Consider the following 12,420-nt stretch of genomic DNA (forward strand, 5'->3'; position numbering starts at 1 on the left):
TCTCTTTCTGCCCCTCTCTCACTCATTCTCTCTGTCTCTCTCTCAAAATAAATAAATAAAAACCTGAAAAAATATTAAAAAATAAATAAAGCAGGATTGCATCAGTAATAATAACACTCATGAGAAACAACTAATAGTTTTTACTTGGTCCCAGACATTGGTTCCTAATATTGTTCTCCTCTTAAAGCCTTCTCAGCTTTTTGGAGGGTGGTTGACTCCATGTTTGGGAAGAGAGAACTCCAGATTGGCTTGTGCCACCTTGGTGTTGTCAAGTGAGGACGTATTTGACATCCTGTGTGGTGGTAAAAGGCACAAAAGCCAGCTTAAAGCATCCCCCCCCCCACACACACAAGTGGTCAAACTGTCACTATGTGAGCATCAAAAATGAAATAGCAGTTTATTAAGACAAATTGAGTCTCAAAAAGCTGAGTATCTTATTGTATTCAGGAAGAACTAGAATGGATTTTCTTTACAAAATAATGAGTGCTACCTAGAGGTTGATTTTTTTTCACCCAGAGTTAAAAAAATGTTCACATTTAATTGTATGTGTGTTTTCAGAGCGGGCAGAAGAGTTTTCACGTCCAAGGCTGTTCTCCGCTCAAAGTCACTGTCAGCAAGTCTCATGAAAGATTCCCATGCCATGACCCGGGGGAGGCTTGTTTGTTCATTGTGAGCAAGCTGGCTATTCAACAATCGTCTCCCAGATTAAATCTCTCGCTATTCTGGTCTGAGCTGAGATTCTGAAAGTAGACTTCTTTAGCTGCTGGTTCCCTGTTGTGCTCTGTCAGTAGAGAGGCTGGAGGGAGACTGGGGGACTGAAGGAGGGGGACAGGATGTTTGCATCCTACTCCTCTGAGTGTCGCACAGCAATGCATTTCATCAGGGCAAGGGCCGTGGTTCCAGTGGCCACAATTGGTCCCAGTGTGCAGATTTTTCCACTCCCAGTAAAAGACTCATTGAGCCTTAGAGACACCAGCACCAGATCTGAGAGATCTGTGTCCTAGACCCCGTGGAGCCCTCTTTTGAGCCAGAAAAGAAAATAAGCATCATTTCATTGTTTAAAAATGTCACACATACATTCCAGCTAGGTTAGAACAGATATGCACTTAACCAATCCATATATGAAGAAAGAAACTGCTACCTTACCCCATCATGACGATTGGGACATATTGACTTTGGCCACTTGGTGAAGAAAAAAAAAAAAACAGAATAATATTTGTACAGGCTTTCATGATAGTGTTGAAAATAATGTTTGACAAGGAAATAGAAAAAGGCTCACGGTACCTTAAAAATAAACCTTCCTGGTGCTCTGGCTGCCAAAGGATTAAGTGTGAAAGCAAACTTTTGACTCAGCTTCAATGAAATGAAAAGAAACCCCAGGTCACAAGTCCCAAGATGATTAAATGAGAAGCCTTAAGAGATAGCAGCCTGATGGGAAAGCTAGTTTGAGAATTAAAAATTCTCCATGTTGGGGCGCCTGGGTGGCTCAGTTGATTGAACATCCGACTTTGGCTCAGGTCATGATCTCACAGTCCATGAGTTTGAGCCCAGTGTCAGGTTCTGTGCTGACAGCTCAGTCTGGAACCTGCTTCAGATTCTGTGTCTCCCTCTCTCTCTATCCCTCCCCTGCTCATGCTCTGTCTCTTTCTGTCTCTCAAAAATGAATAAATGTTAAAATTTTTTTTTTAATTGTTTAAAAAATACTTTGGGTCATCCAACCATTCAGAAAACTTGGGGATAGAGGAGTAGAGGATATTTACATTATGTGTACCTCAAATGCACAAAACGAACAGACAGGACAGGCAGAGAAAGATTTTATTCTCGTTAAGTGCTCTTGGGTGCTACCTTCAGTTAGGATGGTGTAAAGGAGCAAACTGCTTCTTGTGATAGTCAGGGCTAGTTAGAAATCCTCCTCGGGCTGTTTACAGAGAGGTTCCCCCACGGAAAACAGACGAATGAGAACCAACAGGAAAGAAATAGAAAGCAAGTCCTAAAGAGTAACATATCAATAATTACCTTAAATTTATTTATTTATTTTTTTGTTTTATTTATTTATTTTGAGAGAGACAGAGACAGCACCAGCGAGGGAGGGACAGAGAGAGGGAGAGAGAATTCCAAGCAGGCTCCACATTGTCAGAGCAGAGCCTGATGTGGGGCTCCAACTCATGAGCCGAGAGACCATGACCTGAGCTGAAACCAAGAGTCAGACGCTCAACAGACTGAGCCACCCAGGTACCCCAATTACCTTAAATTTAAACTGTTGAAATATGCCCATCAAAAGACAGAGATCGACAGAGTGGAGAGATCACAATTACCGGATACTGCTTATAAGAAACTCCCTTCAAAGTCAACAATCAAGTAAGTTGAAAGAAAAAGAATGGAAAAACTATACCATGCCAACATGAAGTTAAAAAAAATTTTTTTAACGTTTATTCATTTTTGAGAGACCCAGTGCGAGCAGGGAAGGTGCAGACAGAGAGGAAGACACAGAATCCGAAGCAGGCTCCGGGCTCTGAGCACAGAGCCCAACGTGGGGCTCGAACCCACGAACTGTGAGATCATGACCTCAGCCAAAGTCGGATGCCCAACCTACTGAGCCACCCAGGTGCCTCAACATGAAGTTTTTAAAAAGCAGGAGAGGCTATATTTATATCTGATTAAAGTAGACTTCAGAGAAAAGAGAATATCTACAGATAGATGCTGTATAATGATAAAAGCATCAATCCACCCAGAAGATTTAATGATCTGAAATGTACGCACAGCAAATAACAAAGCCTCAAAGTACACGAAGCAAAAACTAATACCACTGAAAAAAAATTCTCTCTTAATCTCGTAGGAAATTGACTCACAAAACAAAGTATGTAAAGACACAAAAAATTAGAAAGTGTTGTGTTATTTATTTAAGTGTGGAATTTGTTGTAAGAAAAGGGATTCGTTAAATGAACTGTACTAATCTGACTCAACCCTGTAAAAAATCACGTAGGCTCCTCTCTGAGTCAGAAAATTTCAAAACCTCCATCCACTTTTCCTCCTTGTGGTCAGAAGGAGTAAAACAAACAGTGGGTCTGGCAGATTTCAATCCAAGCACAGTCTGAAGACTGGATCCTGATATTATTTATAGAACAAGAAATAGAAGGAACTTTAGTAAAACCTTAAGTACAATAATCTTTGCAGGGTGTCATAATGTGATTTCAGTGTCTCTATTACTATGCATATTTTATAAATTGCTACATTAAGCAGTTTTAGTTTAAAAAGTCAAAGTTGGGGCACCTGGGTGGCTCAGTTGGTTAAGCCTCTGACTTCGGCTCAGATCATGGTCTCACAGATTGTGAGTTTGAGCCCCATGTCGGGCTCCATGCTGACAGCTCAGAGCCTGGAGCCTGCTTCAGATTCTGTGTCTCCCTCTCTCTCTGCCCTGCCCCTGCTTGCACTCTCTCTCTCTTTCTTTCTCTGTCTCTCTCAAAAATAAATAAACATTAAAAAAAAGTCAAAGTTAACCTTGGATTTTTTTCTTAATTTGCAGACATAACCGTACCTCTTAGTTGTTTTTATACTCGAATAGCAATCAGTGTGGGCATAAAATTCTAGTCCTAATGTTCTTTATACATCATCCCACTGCCTCTTAGCATTTGTTGCTTAGAAAAGAAGTCTGAGTCCTGTTCATTTCAGTTCTTTTGAAGGAATCAAGGTGTTTTCTCCCCTCTTTGTTTAGCCGCAGGAATCTTTTTATTTGTTTTTCAAGTTTTTATTTAAATTCCAGTTAGTTCACATACAGTGTATTATTAGTTTCAGGTGTACAAGATAGGGATTCCACCCTTCGACACCACACCTGGTGCTCATCACAAGTGTATGCCTTACTCCCCATCACCCATTTAACCCACCCCCCTGCCCACCTCATGTCCAGCAGCACTCTGTTTTCTATAGTTGACAGTCTGTTTTCTGCCTCTCTCTTTCTCCCCCCGCTACGTTCATCCGTTTTGTTTCTTACATTCCATATATGAGTGAAATCATATGGCATTTGTCTTTCTCTGACTGACTTATTTTGCTTAGCATTATACTCTCTAGGTCCATCCATGGAGTTGCAAATGACAAGATTTCGTTCTTTTTGATTGCCAAGTAGTATTCCATCGCGTATGTATACACAATGCACATCTTTATCCATTCATTAGTCGATGGACATCTGGGCTCTTTCTATAGTTTGGCTATTGTCGATAGTGCTGCTAAATATTGGCGTGCATGTGCCCCCTCGAATTTGTATTTTTGTATCCTTTGGGTACAATACCCAAAGGTATTATTTGGGTAAGTACCTAGTAGATATGCAATTGCGGAGTCTTAGGGTTGTTCTATTTTTAACTTTCTGAGGAAGTTCCCTACTGTATTTCAGAGTTCCCAGAGTTCCATGTTGCAAAAAACCTTTTTATTGAAATTAAAAGTTTTCACCTGAAAGCTTCCTTGGTCTCCCTTCATGAATTTTTTCCTTGCCTTTGTTGGACTTTCAATCTCCAATTCCAGATTTCTTTTCAGATCTAGCAAGTGTTTTTTTTTTTTAATTGAGGTATCATCGACATATAACATTATATTAGTTTCAAGCATACAATATAATAATTCAATATTTGTATTATTGCAAAATGATCAGCATGGTAAGTCTAGTTAACATATGTCACCATACACAGTTACAGAATCTTTTGTGTGTGATGAGAATTTTCAGATCTCTTTTCTTAGCAACTTCTGAATATGCAATATGGCATCTTGAGTGTGGTTGCTATACTGTGCTGAAGGTATTTATATACATCCTCATTTATGACTCACTGTCCCATATTATAATTCAGGAGCACCTCTTATTTGTAGACAATTTATTGGATTTCTAGGACTCTCCCTGTAACGTATTTCTGAGCTCCTCAAAATGTCTATATTCATTTCACATTTGGGTGTATTTCTGAAGTGACTCTTTTCTGTTATTGATTGGATTTTCCACAACATTAAATTTGCCTTTTATTGTTTCTAGTATGACAACTGTTGAATTTTTCCTTCTTCCATCCCTGTCCTGTCCTATATCCTTGTTTCCATTAAAAAAAAAAAAAATCTGAGTCTATTCTTGTTTAATAGCGGCCATGTCCTCTCCAATCATATCTGGGGTTTCCTACACTTATGTGAGCTCCGAGGCCACATCTGTGACAGGGGGCTGAGGGCAAGTGCAGGGTGTGGGACAACTAGGAGGAGAGGGGGTGAGCCTCCAGTCAGAAAAAGCCAAGGGAATCAGGGTGGGGGTGAGTAAGGACAGGATATAGAAAAACATGTGCATTAGGTACACTATTGGGCACTTTTCACAGGGACCCCATTTCATCCTCATAATAGCACTAAAAGTGAGGCATTATTATCCCAAACCCACCCCTCCATGTACCTGGTGCACTTATCTACACTGAACTGGATGGAATGGAGACCCGGTCTCAAGAGAGCAAGGTGGCCCTCTAGTTCCCTGATAATAGTGACACATTACTTTTGCTTACAGCAAGTATTGTTCTCACTAAAATTTTGTGAGATTGGCTGAAAAGGTAATTGTCAATATCTCCCGAGAACAGGAAGCTGGGATTCAGAGAAGCCTGAGACTTGAGCCCTGTCTCTGGATTCCTGTGTTGTCCTTGACATTTGGAACCAAGGCAACCAGTGACGGAAACAGAGCATCAACCTCAGTACCTCCCAGTAATGGCTTCATATCCTGTTGTGCAACTTTCTGGAGCCTCTAGGTCAGAATGTCCCAGGCACCACCGTGGCTGTTGGGGTTGGTGCACATGAAGGATGAAGAAGGCTGGGCTCCGGGGGCTGCTGTGGATGGTCTTCATCTCAGGTAAGGTGAAGAACCCAGTAAGGCTTCTGCCCAGAACCTTGGGGATCCCACCACAGGAAAAGCTTCCTTTTTCTTTGGAAGCTCCAGGGGAAGTGGCCACCCAGGATAGAGTCAACCGGTAGACATGCCAGACTGGGTTTCTCTGCCCAAACTTAACAGAATCGGGAGAATATAGAGGGCCTGAGAACAGAAATAAAAGGGGTTGAATTAGGGAAACGGGCTATCTGTGTGTTTTGATGTTGTCAGAGATATGCAAAACCCTGGATGGGAAAATGATAGAGCAAACCTAAATTTGACATGATCCGAGATAATGTTTGAGTTTGAAACTTTTGTTTTTTATAGTCCCTCATGATGCTTTTGATGTTGACCATCTATTTTTTTTAAGTTTTATTTATTTTGAAAGAGAGAGAGAGAGAGAGACCATGAGCAGGGGAGGGGCAGAGACAGAGGGGGAGAGAGAGTCCCAAGCAGGCTCTGCACTGGCAGAGCTCATGGGGTTCAAGCCCATGAATCGCGAGATCATGACCCAAACTGAAACCAAGAGTTGGTCACTTAACTGACTGAGCCACACAGGTGCCCCTGATGTTGACCATCTATTAACCCTAAAAGACATAATTAATTAAACAAATATTTCCCAGGGGCCACCTATGGGCTGGGAAATCTGCTATTGCTGAGGCATAGCAGAACAGAAGTGAAGAGAAGGGGCCTGGTGCCCATTTTCATGGGAGCTGTAACCACAGGTGGCTGCTGTCTACTGGTGTTGGAGGGTATTGTTGCCCTAACTTGGTGGGTTTGCCCCATCACCACACCCTCACTTCTCTTGTGGTACAGCTCATGCTTTCACTAAAGATGAAAGCATTTGGGACTTTAGTTGCCCTCCACCCCAATCCTTATGAATAAATTGGGATAAAACCAGAGAGAGGGAAAACGTCAACAGCAAGGAAAAGAAGGCTTTGCCTTGGAAAGATTATAAGGAAAGGGTGTTTTTCGGGAACCAACTACTTTGAGCAAGGTCACAGACACTCACCATGCAGAGCCTGCACACACACAGCATGCTGCATCTGCTCGGAGCTGGGGTGATAACTTAGATGGGCAGACAAGAGCTTGGTTCTCATTCCCTTGTGTCATATTCATGTTTCTCCAAAGGAAAACTGGGAGGAGATGGAGGGTTGACGCTTGTGTATTTGTGTGGGAGAAAACCAGCCCTGTATATGTCATTGTGTCCTATGGGGGTGGGTTGGGGGTAACTTAAAAACTCCATCTAGCTCCAGTATCCTAAAGAACAGAATTGCTAGGTACCTATTCAGGCATTGGCTGAGACTGCTCTCATCCCAACCAGACAGCTTCCTTGGCCAACCTATCTCCGAGGTTTGGACCTAAGTCTAGGGTCAGACTATTCAGGCTTGAATCCTGACTCTACCACTTTCTACTGTGGAACTTTGGGTGAATCACTTAATAACCTCTGGGTTATGAAATCACCTTTCTGTGCCTCAATTTTTTTATCTATGAAATAGGAATAATGACAGGTATCAACCTTATCTGTTTTGAAGCTTCAGTGATGAAGCCAGGGAGATGAAACAAGATAGTACTTTTAAACACTTAGCAATAAAAGGTATTTGTTCTTTGTTATTTGTTCTTTGTTACTAACATCAGGTATTCCTTTCTCACAGTGGTGTAAGACATGGTGCACACATAGCACTCCAGCACTGATTCCTTACTGTCTCCTCTCACAAAGGACAGGCAAATTTGTGCATAATCTCAGACTCCTGTAACTCCCACTCTCTTCGTCTGTTTGAGCTACTCTAACAAAATACCACAGATTGGGTGGCTTATAAGCAACAGGTACTTATTTCTCACAGTCTGAAGGCTGGAAGTTCAAGATCATGCTGCCTGTCTGGTTGGGTTTTGGTGACGGCCTTCTTCTGGGTGGTAGACTTTGGACTTCTCACTATGTCCTCACAGGGTGGAGGGGATGAGGGAGCTCTCTGGAGCCTCTTTGATAAGGGCACTAATCCCGTTCATGGGATTAATCATGACCTAATCATCTTCTAACACCATCACCTTGGGGGCTTGGATTTCAACATATGAATTTGGGGAGGTGGGAGACACACACATTCAGAGCATAGCATCCACCTTGTCCAGGCAGTTGGCAAATAATTTATCTATAACCTCTTACATTAATGTTACAGAGGGTGGACAGAGGAGGTGTGTATCTTCCTCAGAGCCCAGCACAGTGCCTGGCACACAGCAGGCTCTCAGCCACACATTGATGAATGAGTTAACCAGCCCCCTTGCCTGTCTCTTGGAGGAACATTTCTGACCAGAGTTCATGGGACTTTCCAGGGAGCTTGCTTTTGAGGTTTCCTTAGGAACTGCAGTCTGGTCCCAGAAGAATTGGCCTGGTTTCATTTTCAAAATCCCCAGGAGTCTCTGAGTTGAGACTTCTTAAGGTAAGGCGGAGGGCCCACTGGAACTCTTGGCCCACGCTGGGATGAACATACAGGTGGGCTGTGATGATAGCCCAGGCGCTCCATCAAAGGGGCAGCTGTTGGCATTTTCCAATGGGCATTCTCAGAGCTATTGCCTGAGGATATGAGTGTGTGTGTGTGCGGTAGTATTAATAAAAGCAGTAGTAGTTGTAGGTAGTGGTAGCCTGACCCACAGCGTGACCCAACATTACTGTCCAGCCCATTACTTGGTGTTCTAAAGAAGAAAGGAACCCAGGCTTGAGTGGATAAACCGTAGACCCCCAGTAAAGTTACAGAACCCTGTTGTGTCCAGCCGAAAACATAGATCTGCATCTTCCTACTTCCACTCAACTTGGCCCTCCTGTTGGCAAAGCTTCCTTAGACCAGACCAGAATTGATCTCTGTCCCCTACTTAGATGCAGTTCCCCTAGTTGTTTGGAGGAATCACTCTCGGCTAGTATCATGCCTTCATGTCCACTCATCACTGTGTATGCCCTTCTCTATGATCTTCCCTTCTGTCATACGCCTGTCGTGCATGGTCTTGGCACATGTCTCATGTTCCGTCTCCAATCAGGCATTTTTTTCCTCTCAAAACCAATCATTTATGAAAGTTTGCACAACACCATGCAGTCTATCTCTTGGAGTAAAAGAAAAATTACTCACAGTAAAAAGATCTGGAGTCTAATGTGGCTCGCAGGGAAGGTTGCATGTTCTCTGTAGGCCTTGAGGATCTTATCTGAAAAATGAGTAGTTGAACCCGAAAAAAAAGGATTCCTCACAGGGTCTAACTCTGCTTCCCTGCTTATAGAACTCCAAGCTGAAAATGAATCAACAGAAGAAAAATTTATAAAAGAGGGAGAGACCCTGAATGTAAATTGTCCCTTCTCCACCGAGAAGTACTCCTACAGCCAGAAAGCTTGGCAGAAGCTGATAGATGGAAGGAAGCCTGTGACGCTGGCCTTAACAAAGAGTACTTCAGGCGATCCTAGTCAAGTCCGGGAGGGCAGGTACTTCCTAGAAGACATCCCCAGTGAGGCCATCCTGCACGTCCAAATGACCAATCTTCAAGTGGAGGATTCAGGATTGTATCGGTGTGTGATCTACTACCTTTCCAAAGAGCCGGACGTCCTGTCCCCCCTTTTCCACCTGGTGGTGATCAAGGGTAAGTGACCTGGAGAGAGGTAAGAGGATGGGGAAAGCCAGGGCAGGTGGGGGTATGGGTGGTGGTGGTGGCACCAACAGGGTCGTGGCTTAGGATTTCTAGCATCTTGGTTTCTCCCAGAAGTTCCTCGTCTCTCATCTGAGGTCTCTGAAAGGCATTTGGTCCAATAGTAAGAAGGGCCTTCTATGTATGATTCCTCTTGGGGTAGCAGAGCTTTATTTGGGCTGCTATTGTAGGAAGTGGGGTACAGTGAAAGATGAGTGGTAGACTTGGATAACTTAGTCTCATTCCGTAGGTCCCCATGTGGAAGTAATTTCTTTGGAAAGCCTCTGTGATCTGCTATTTCCTTCCCAAGGGTGCATCTGATGGCCTTCCTATGTGCTTCCAAAGCAGTGCTTCTCAAACTTTACTGTGTGCACAAACCACCTGGGGATTTTATTTCAAAAGAGTAGTCTCTGACACCATAGGTCTAGGGAAGGACCTAGATTGAGCATTTCTTTTTTTTTTTAATTTTTTTAAATGTTTTTATTTATTTTTGAGGCAGAGAGAGACAGAGCATGAACGGGGGAGGGTCACAGAGAGAGGGAGACACAGAATCTGAAACAGGCTCCAGGCTCTGAGCTGTCAGCACAGAGCCCGATGCGGGGCTCGAACTCATGGACTGTGAGATCATGACCTGAGCCGAAGTTGGACACTCAACCGCCCGAGCCACCCAGGCGCCCCTAGATTGAGCATTTCTGATCTGCTCACTGGTGATGCTGCCACTAAGGCTGCCTATGGCTCCCATTTTGGGTAGCAAAGCTCCAGAGCTCACCTTGGGTCCCCTCTCATAGGTGATGCAGTCTCACTGGATAGTAGTGGCCAGTTTACTTATCTGCCTCCCATGCTCATCTCTGAGCACCCTGAGAAAATGGCCTGTGCCTTTCTCAGCTCTGTATCCCTAGCAACTAATGTAGCGTCTGGCACACAGTAGGGCCTCGGTAGATGTTAACTGGAGAAATTAAGGAAGGAGAGGAAAGGGAGGAAGGTTCTAGGTCCTAACACCTGGGGAATCCTAAGCCTAAGGAATGCAAAGTTCATATGCAATCTATTAATAAAAGATAATTTGAAAAGCAATATGCTACAGGTTCTGGTGATTGCAAGGCAGAGAATGGTATAAGGTCAAGTAATTGGGGAATTATTCTTGAAGAAGGTGGCGGCAGATGGACTGGTGAAGGCAGACAAGTGCAATTGCAATGACAGGAGTAGCTTGACAGTTCCCTTTGTTCCCTCTCTCTCCCTCCTTACCCTGCTCCCTCCCTCCTCTCCTCTCCCTCTTTCTTTTCGTCTCTTTCTTCCTTCCTTCTTTCCTTTTTCCTGTCTCTGACCCACGCTGACCTCACACTAATTCTTTAATCTTAGCAAAAGCAAAACTTGCTTCATGAATGGCCATGTTCATTTCCCTCCTCAGTTTCATTTACCCTGCCATCTCTCCCTCCTTCCTTACGTCCTTCCTTCCTTCCATCCTTCCTTCGTTCCTTCTTTCCTTCCTTCCACCCACCCACTTCCTGACAATTCATTCATCAATTTATCCATCTGTTTATCCAATGTGCCTTCTTGCAGATCCTTTAAGCACCGCTGCCTCGGATAAGAATCATACCTGGAAACTGCAGATTTCCACCTTTCCTCCTACTACCACCAGAGCCCAGGGCACTCTTGTTGACAGACCCAGGACTGTGACCAAACTCCCGCCCAAATCAACTGCTGACCTCTCCTCTCCTGGCTTTGGAGTCAACATCACAAATGTGACAGATGTCACCAGCTATGTTTTCAGGTCTCTGGGCCCCTGGTTTGATTCCGAGTCCGTGTGCTTGAGAAGATGTGGAGAGTGATGGATGGGGGACAGGGGAGGGCAGGCACAGACCTGAGTCCCCTAAGTCTGGTGAAACTTCCTCGAGGAGGAAGCAAGTGGTGCTAGAGTGGGCCGGAGGCTGTTGGAGCGGCTGCCACTCTCCCCAGTTCACCTGTTTCCTTGCACACTAGAGGAGTAAGAAGAGGGAAGGGGTATCTTTGCTCAATTCCCATGGGTCTCAGCCAACTCCATGGGCCTAATGGTGTAGTGGAGAAAGCACTCAGAGTGAGGGCCCCTGGATTCCAGTGCCAGCCAGATTGATTGGCTGTGTGACTTTGGGTGAGTCACAAACCCTCTCTGGCTTGTTTCCTTGTCTAATCAGACGTAGGGAGGCTAGAAAATGTGGAGCTGGAAGCCAGAATCTAGCCCAACTGCTCTCAGCAGCTGCTATGTGTTAGGATTACCTGGAGTGTTTACTTTTGCTTTGATTTGTGTTTAATACCGATGCATGTGCCCTCCTGTAGGCCGATAGACCAGAATTTCTGGAGATGGGGCTGGTCTCAGTATTTTTATGAGACCTTCAGGAGATTTCTTAATATGCAGGCAAAGCTAAGAACCATTAGCTTTGTATGCATGCCCCTCTTTACAGTTTATTATTCAATGTAGATTTATCTTTGAATGTGTTTATCATTAAGTATTGAATTAACAGAGAAATATTCCCACTGATCTAACACGTCCGAACTCCACATTCTCTTTCTAGTCTTTCTTCATGTTCATACATATTTAACATGGCAGTAATTCTAATTACAAACTTGCCATTATTTTTCCATGCTAAAACTGTTCTTTGATGTTGCTAGACTTTGTGATTGTCATCTCAACAAATGCATCTTTTTCTATCAGTGGAAAAGCCAGAACTTATGTCGTCACTTGTCTGTCTATGGACACTGAGATTGTTTCTATTTTTTTAACATTTATTTATTTATTTATTTATTTATGTATTTATTTTTGAGAGATAGAAAGAGAGCGTGAGTGAGGGAGGAGCAGAGAGTGAGAGAGACACAGAATCTGAAGCAGGCTCCAGGCTCTGAGCTGTCAGCACAGAACCAGGCGTGGG

At 43.7% G+C, this 12,420-nt stretch overlaps 1 protein-coding gene across 4 annotated transcripts in view; it reads left to right on the forward strand.

The window, feature by feature from the left end:
* The first annotated feature begins 5,735 nt into the window (after nucleotides 1–5,735).
* LOC125938259 (trem-like transcript 2 protein) overlaps nucleotides 5,736–12,420 on the forward strand; it is a 47,434-nt gene continuing 40,749 nt past the window's right edge. For 3 of the 4 annotated variants that reach the window (XR_007462646.1, XM_049653302.1, XM_049653303.1), the window contains exons 1-3: nucleotides 5,736–5,845; nucleotides 9,122–9,475; nucleotides 11,078–11,288. Coding sequence is in view for 3 of the 4 variants with exons in the window: in XM_049653302.1 (XP_049509259.1) it covers nucleotides 5,797–5,845; nucleotides 9,122–9,475; nucleotides 11,078–11,288 (614 nt within the window). In the remaining variant the exon portion in view is untranslated. The remainder of the gene's footprint in view (nucleotides 5,846–9,121; nucleotides 9,476–11,077; nucleotides 11,289–12,420) is intronic. The other variant, XM_049653305.1, reaches the window with a different exon arrangement.

Source organism: Panthera uncia, assembly GCF_023721935.1.
Source record: "Panthera uncia isolate 11264 chromosome B2 unlocalized genomic scaffold, Puncia_PCG_1.0 HiC_scaffold_24, whole genome shotgun sequence".
In the NCBI taxonomy this organism is placed as follows: domain Eukaryota; kingdom Metazoa; phylum Chordata; class Mammalia; order Carnivora; family Felidae; genus Panthera; species Panthera uncia.